The sequence below is a fragment of the Notechis scutatus genome, chromosome 1 (assembly GCF_049901735.1).
Source record: "Notechis scutatus isolate UNSWTSFEM ecotype Mainland chromosome 1, rNotScu1.2, whole genome shotgun sequence".
Classification (NCBI taxonomy): Eukaryota; Metazoa; Chordata; class Lepidosauria; order Squamata; family Elapidae; genus Notechis; species Notechis scutatus.
In genome coordinates, this window is record NC_142009.1 from 84844433 (window position 1) to 84852736 (window position 8304).

Below are 8304 nucleotides of genomic sequence, written 5' to 3' on the forward strand. Positions count from 1 at the left end.
AAAGCTATGGATTATCTATCTATCTATCTATCTATCTATCTATCTATCCGTCTATCTATCATCTATCTATCTTCTATCTATCTCATTAAAGTTAATGATCTTCAAAGAAATGGTTTTTACCTTAATTAAGGAGGAGGCACATGGAGCTACAGCTTAATATTCACAGTTTAAGAAAAATCCCAGGAAACTGAGTAAGTTAACCGTATCAAACTACTAATTTTCATTAGCTTACATATATTTATTTAAGCCCTGCAATTATCTTCTTGTGATATGAAGTTATATAATGTAATATTTTTCTTTTTATGGACGGGGGAAAGGAGTAGCCATGTCATACGTGTCAAGGATTGAAGGTCAGGTGGTTTCTGTGATTGGGAACAAATTTCAACCTACCAGTGGGAGGCGATTCAGAAAACTCAGATCATCTACAGTGACATCATCATAATTTTCTGAGAAGGCTGGTTCAAGCAATTCTACTTCGTCCCGAAGGTTGGGTTGGTTGAGATCTTCTTGACTAAATAACAGAGAAACAATGCACATTTTGCTGAATCCCTAGGAATGAATTAATCTTAGTGCTTTTGTCTTTTATTGTGACATTATAGGTCTTTACTGAAAAGATACATCTCAGCTAGTTTTGTTATATAAAAGAACATACAGCTATTCTATGGAAACATAATACAAACCTTTTTATTTAGTAATTATAAAACTACCATTTGATAGTTAGGTCTCCAATTCTTTGCTAAATAATTACTTTGCATGCAGAAAGATGTCAAAAAAAATAACAAATAGAAAACGCAGAGGTTATGCTCGCTTTTCTCTTGGTACAAAATCTGTTGTGGTTTAACACTATTTTTATTATAATTTGTCCTCAAATTATAATAAAATAACAGAAAGCTGCTGTTGTTAACTCTTTTGCCATGCATTAAAAAGAAGATTTTGTTCGTGGGTTATGTTACTTCCTGATCCTTTTAAAGGCCAGCTATTTTTAGGTATTTCCTCTGCCTACCTTCTTTTCCCAGTTAAAACAGAGTCCAGGTACTTCTTCACCGCCATCTGTTGTCGTAAACGGCTGTAGTTGTCAGTGAAGACAGCATCCGAGTGACGTTTGACTGGCACCTGCTCATCAAGGGGGTTGTTGTTTCTTCAAGTAAAAATGGAGTTGCAAGAAGCATATTAATGCACAAGGCGCTCAAAGACTAGGCCAGTCAACATTCATACTTTTATTGCAATTCTCACTTTAAAAAAAAACAAACCAGCAAAACCACTTGTCTTGATCTTATGTATGAAATGTGGCGTTTGGGCCATGTGCCAAATAATGATTTTTTTAAATTGGTCTTGAAATACTATCTGTCATCAATAGGTGCCATCCACAAAACCACTTGTCTTGATCTTACCCTCTGCTCTAATGGATTAACACCTGATTAAATGTTTCTTGGGTTTGGGAACACATTGACTCTGAAGGGAAATCATAGCTAGAATGAATATCCAAGTATGAAATGTGGCATTTGGGCCATGTGCCAAATAATGATTTTTTTTATTGGTCTTGAAATACTATCTGTCATCAATAGGTGCCATCCACAAAATATCCAGCATATTTAAGTGCAAAAGTGAACGGTCCGATGGCCTTGATGGGGAGTTCTTGCCTCACAATCAGGAGGCTGTGAGTTCGATCCTAGGTAGAGGCAGATATTTCTCTCTCTGGGCATGATGGGAACATATCTGCTGAATATAACTCCACATTGGTGACAGGAAGGGCATCTGGTTAGTAAACACTCAGCTCCATTCAATTGCTCAGAATCCCGATTTAAGTGCAACAGTGAAATGCCTGCAAATGAATTGTTGACGTCACTTTTTCAGCATAAAAGGCAGGAGATCCAAGGCACAGGGTGTTTCTGGGCATGTGTTCAGCTTTACCAGAGGCATCTGTGTTCTTAATGGATTTGTTCACATTTTAATTCATTTGTTCACAGTTTATTCAGTGTGACTGGTTTGTACCTAACGCAAAGCCATCATGGGCAGGTTTTCATGTCACCACAAGTCCAGTTTTGTATACAGCACACTATCAGGGCTTTCCCTAAGTTATGTTCTAGCTTCAGAAATTTCCAGTAGCTCCTTCTTTCTTTACTTTTTTTTAGTTTTCCAACCTCAGCTTCTTTAATAAATGTATTCATGTGTTGGATTTATATCCAGCCTTTTCCCCCCAGGAGCTCAAAGAATCATATAGAACAGTGCTCTAATTTTTTCTCTCTCTCAGGTTCAGCCTGGTGATCCCGACATTACTGATGTCAGGAAAATCCATTGTGAAACACCCATCAATTTCCGAATGGTCTTTAAAGCTAACCCCACATATAGCCTATTACAGCAGGTAGTCAAGACATGAATAACTGAGAGAAGGGCCCCCCAGTCCAGGAAAGGTTATTACTGTTGTACCAGATGGAGTTGTGTAGTCTTCCTTGCCACATCTTGTACCTCTCCTTATTGCAATAACAAAGAAATAGTGTAATAAGGTAAAGGTAAAGATTCCCCTCACACATACGTGCTAATCATTTCTGGATCTAGGGGGCAGTGCTCATCTCCGTTACAAAGCTGAAGAGCCAACGCTGTCCAAAGACATCTCCATGGTCATGTGGCCGGCATGACTAAATGCCGAAGGCGCACGGAATGCTGTTACCTTCCTACTAAAGTGGTCCCTATTTATCTACTTGCATTTTTACATGCTTTTGAACTGCTAGGTTGGCAGAAGCTGGGACAAGTAATGGGAGCTCACTCCGTTATGCGGTGCTAGGGATTCGAACTACCAACCTTTCTAATTGACAAGCTCAGCCCCTTAGTCCCTGAGCCACTGCATCCCTTTGTAATAATATACTGTAAATATCTCTTCAGCTATAATTCAAATTTCTAAATTCACTGCAAGGTTCAGTTAAAGGTTTCTTCTTCAGCATTGCAAACTTCTTTGCCATTAATACAAAATATAAAAAAAATATAACAAACTTCTGGATCATATGAACTATATTAGGAATATTTAAAGGTAACCTGCACTGGGGAAATACATGGTATAACCACTTACCCAATCCTTTTTCCAATTAGGGATTCCAAATACTTCCTTGCGGAAAGTTGACCCAAAAGTTTGCTGTAGCCACTTGTAAAGAGCCCATCAGCATGTCTTGTATTTCTATAATAGATTTAAAATGTATGATCAATATATTTTGTGATACGCACAAAATTGCTATGAATTCACTCCTTGTTGAAAAGTCTTTGTTTCAAACAGGATAAGGCAGAAAGCATCAATGAGTTTATCAACGTTACTTTACAAGGACTTTTTTTCTAATGTTTATTAGAGTTCAAAAGTTTTACCTGTCAATAGCTCTGGACATATCAAAATAGAATTTCTCATTTTCAGGTAGAGCAGTCTGAAGAACCCCGTCAGCCTCGGGTTTTAATGAACTTTGGGTGTGATCAGATTCACTTTGTCCATCAAATGGTATTCTGTTTCCTAGTCTGAGAAAAGTTGGAGGAGGGGGAATAGGATGGTAGACAAATTTGAGAATGATTTGGAAAGAGAGCATTCACAAGGCAAGGACTTCGAAGATACTTTAAAGTCACCCACTCATGTCATAATGGTGGCATATCTCTGCATTGCCTAAAAGCAGAAGGAAACCATGCTGTGCTCTCACACAAGAATATTCCAAACAGAACTGCAACAATGTGAGATTTTGAATCATTTGTTTAACTGATCAGTTACTTAAATATGGTCAATTTCATCGAGATGGGCTATGTTGAAAAGAACACATACATCTGACAGTAAATATATATGAGCTGAAGTCCCCATTCTAATCTTAAAATAGAAAAGGAAAGGGGTTGATTTCTGGGACCATATTAGATCAGGAATTCTTTGCAAATCCTGATTTTTTGTTACATATTTCTTAAAAATAGCTAGCTAGCTAGACAGCTAGACAGACAGACAGACAGACAGACAGACAGACAGACAGACAGACAGATCCTAAATATTTCCTTAACACCTTTCCCAGAATTAATCAAAAACTAAACACAAAACATAAGTTTCAGAATTGCTCTATGAATTATGTCTTGGCAGATGTCATGGATTAACATTAAAGGCAATAAATAACAAGTGATTTGATATAATTTAGCCATAATATAGCAATAATTTCCTTTTCATGGGAAATCATTTTCAGTATAAAAAAAGAAACCTGGAAAAATAAATATATATATATTAATATAATCAGTATGTGAACTATCAATTTGCCCCACCATGCTTCTGATTTGTTCACTTATTATGGTTAGTTTAAATAAATAGGGCTCCAGTCAATTTCTGGACTATACATATTAATGTAAGGGTTATATGTGCAGGGTTGATGTTAGCTAGTCCAGATAAACACAACCAGGGGTACTAGTTCTACCTTTATTATAAGGTCACAAACTTTTGCAAGACTGAAAAGATTTTTCAGAATACTTTTACCCTCTGAAAAACTAAGGAATCCCTTTTCAGACACTTTCTCTTCTTCAGACTCAAATTTTAGTTATCAGACTGTTTTCTTGGCTGTGGCTCTTCCTTCCTATATGTCAAAGTCATTCCCACATACCATTCCATAACAGAATAACAGAGTTGGAAGGGACCTTGGAGGTCTTTTAATCCAACACCCTACTCAAGCAGAAAAACCCATATCATTTCAGACAAATGGTTGTCCAATCTCTTTTTTAAAATCTCCAGTGTTGGAGGCCCCCACAACTTCTGAAATGAAGGCATTCCGCTGATTAATTCTTTCTAACTGTCAGGAAATTTTTCTGTCTTTAATTAATTCCCATACATTGCTTCTTGTTCTGCCTTTAGGTGCTCCTCACTCTCTTTGTAGCAGCCCCTTAGATATTGGAACATTGCTATCATCTCATCCCTAGTCCTCTTTTCATTAAATTAAACATTCCCAATTCCCGCAACCCTTCTTCATATGTTTTAGCTTCCAGTCCTCTAATCATCTTTCTTGATCTTCTCTGCACTCTTTCTAGAGTCTCAACGTCTTTTTTTATAATGTGGTGACCAAAACAGGATGCAAAGTAGTTACATGAATGATGTATTGTTTTCTGGACAAAGTAGTGCAACTTCCAGAAAGTTTTTCTCCCTAATTCTAATCTAGATTACAATACTTGTATTTCCTTTTGGGCAGCCATCTAAGTACTAAGACTTCTTAAGGCTTATAATAAAGTGCTTTCTGAATATCTCAAATATTGTTTTTTTTTAAATCTCTGAGGCTTATTGCTAAGGATGCCTAAGTGAAGGTGTGCCGGTTTTCTCATGTGCGATATAGTAATGTGTGCTCTTCTATATGAATGGAACCATGCAAAACAAGCTTAGAATTCAGATCCCAGAGCATCAAATTTATGACAACTATTCAAGTTTCTCATAAACAAATATAGTGACTATTTTAACAGCTTTCTGAATAATTAAGAACATATTCTTTATATTCACAAGCTAGCAGCTGTATAATGACCTTACCTACTTACAGTAGTAGGTGCATTTGCACATATGGAAATCTATCTCCCCACCTCCACTATCCCCAGCCTTGAGTTTAATAATTTAAAGACATCCAAACTAAAGAGTAGTAAATCTCCCAGTTAAATCTTTATTGTTATTGGGCTTTTTTAATATTTACTGAACTAGCTTATATTTTCTATCCTGCTTCATGTATTGAGGTAAAATCCAATTGCAATAGCTCAAAAATACCTAATCCATTTACCTAAAGAAATACTCCAGTATTTATTTGTCAAAGAGTAAAAAGTAGCATAACATTCTTCAGATGACTTTGGGACAGTGGAAGCAATATTTATTAGATTTGGCTATCAACACCGGTAAAAAAAATCTGTCTTATCTCAGTCCGTGGGATTCAAGTAGTTCTTAAATTTGCAAATCATGTTAACAGTTGTAGGAGAGATTGCTTAGGGTTTTCTTACCTTATAGTTGAGTATGATCCTAAAGGAGGCAAGGCAATGGCTTGAGACCAGAAAACATAGAGGAATGTAAAAAAGAGGAGAAGATGGGTGCTACTTCTGTGTTCCATCTCTTTTGACCTGGATTGGCAAAAATGACAGAAATAAGCACTACATGCTACGAGTTTCCAATGCTTGATAAATAAAAATCTTGACAGAAGTAGCCTTCTGTGCAAAATCAGTGCCAGAGAGAGAGAGAGAGAGAGATGGAGATTTATAGTAAATGAGATCTACAGTAGATATATATGTAAATGTAGGTGTAAATCTATAGACCTCCCTCCGTCCTTCTATCTCTCTGTTTCTCTCTCTGTCTCTCACTCTGTCTCTCTCTCTCTCTGTCTGTCTCTGTGTCTGTTTGTCTCTCTCTTTCTCTCTCTCTCTGTGTGTACCTGTGCTCATTTATAGCTCAAAGTATGAATTAAAAATGTGGACTAGACATTTTCATTAAAATATTCAAGAGGCCAGACATTTCTTCATACTGAATATCTGAGGTAGGAATTGTTGTGCAGGTCTACACAGAAGACTCTGCTGATTTATACAGAAAAAGTGTTTTTATTCATTTGAATAACACCAATAGTACATTGAATATCATAGCTATGCTCGATAAATGCTTTCTTTCATGAGGTTAAGCATATGGCATGCAGAAAAATTCTAAATGAATCCTGACATAAAAAAAGCAATGGCTGAAGTTGAGGTACAGAGGATATGGGGTGGAGGGTGGGGGTGGAAATAGACTGATTGACAGATAAACAATTTTGCTAATTATATATAATTAAAGTGTCAAAATATTAACTTAGATCATCTTGATTTTCAAAGTAAATTTATCCTGTTGTTAAAAATAGCATCAAAGAACTTGTATTGGCTGCATTTGCTTTAAAGTTATGACAGAAAATAGAGCCAAACATTTGAGACACCAGTAAACTCATTGAAAATTAGTCCATAACATCCACATAAAAAGCTCTGAGATTACAGACAAGAAAGAGGGGGGAAACGTGTATGGTGATGGTGATCCATTTTCCTGAAAATATTTATCCAAGGGAGAGTGTGATCAAATAAAGCTTCTGTTATTAAAAAAAAAAAAAGTACAAATCTTCAAGCTGCTACAAAATGTTGTTTTTACTGCCATAGTCTAACACAGTTTCCCCTCAGGAATATGTTCACATTGTTCTGCAACTGAAATTGTATGAGAAAAATGATGGTTTATTTCATTGTTTTAAAAAAAGTATTTATTTTATCTGATCACAAGAATAGAGTTAATATAAAAAATATTAGAGCACCACTGAAATTTAAGTGAATAATTTTAAAGAAATGGAAGCTAAACTACATATTTCTTAACTACTTTTTAAACATGTGTATGTGGAAAATGATGGGGAAAAAGTCTTCATGATTTATTTAAAAAGTTTTAAGTTGCATATAAATATAAAAGAAATATCTAAGTGATCAGAAGGAGGTGAGTAATAAGTATTCCCTTTTATTCAAGGAAAAGGGACAATTCAAAAAGAATATGAAATAATGAAATACGCATTTTTTTTTAAAAGAGAAACTTTTGTTATTTGAGAGAGAAATCAGAAAATCATCCCAGAAGAGAAATTCATATTTTGAATTTCTTTTCAGCCTTCCTACCCTACATTGTGATAACTGTTTGCATTATTATTAAATCATACCAACTCCACATGCATACAGGAAATCTAAAAATGAGTTCAGGGAAAAAACATTTCTCTAGACAGAATTGAACAAATATCCACTTTTACTTACAAAGCCAGAAGATGGACTTTTGGATTCTTCAAAAAATCACCGTAATGGTGATTTTTGCACAAGTAAGACTTGGAGCTCTCCTTGGTGCTGAATTTCTCTTCAGCGTGCCACACTTTCTTCTTCAGATACTGAGCAGAGCATTCAAAGGCAAGTATCTGGTCTCCTGGTCTGAAGTTTACCAGCTTGCTTTTCTTTGCACTTAGTGCAGCCTTTCCAGCTGCCTCATTTAATAGGTTTATATACACAGGGCCACTTTTCCACTTCAGAAACAGCTATCGCATTATGCAGGAGACGTCACATTCCCCAGGGGGGTGTATGAAAATATCCGTCATGGTTCTGTTAAGGATATTATGAGACAAAGGAAGTTCATATTTAATTCAAGGGAAGGCACCCTCCCCCCCCCCCACTTCCCTGATTCGTCAATTTATCACTTGATTGATGAACAACTCAGGATGAGTAACATTGAGCCAGGCAAAGCATTCAACTGCTTTTGGGAATGCAGAATTAAAGCTGGTAAGACAGAAACCTTATCAACTAATATTGATTGTAATG

At 36.0% G+C, this 8304-nt stretch overlaps 1 protein-coding gene across 1 annotated transcript in view; it reads right to left on the bottom strand.

The window, feature by feature from the left end:
- Positions 1–7985, bottom strand: part of VIP (vasoactive intestinal peptide) — a 10203-nt gene extending 2218 nt beyond the window's left edge. The window contains exons 1-6 of the mRNA XM_026680323.2: positions 7753–7985; positions 5962–6078; positions 3352–3495; positions 3065–3169; positions 1004–1138; positions 391–511 (exon numbers count right to left, since the gene is read on the bottom strand). Of these exons, the coding sequence (XP_026536108.1) occupies positions 391–511; positions 1004–1138; positions 3065–3169; positions 3352–3495; positions 5962–6068 (612 nt within the window). The 5' untranslated portion in view covers positions 6069–6078; positions 7753–7985. The remainder of the gene's footprint in view (positions 1–390; positions 512–1003; positions 1139–3064; positions 3170–3351; positions 3496–5961; positions 6079–7752) is intronic.
- Between the last annotated feature and the right edge of the window lie 319 nt (positions 7986–8304).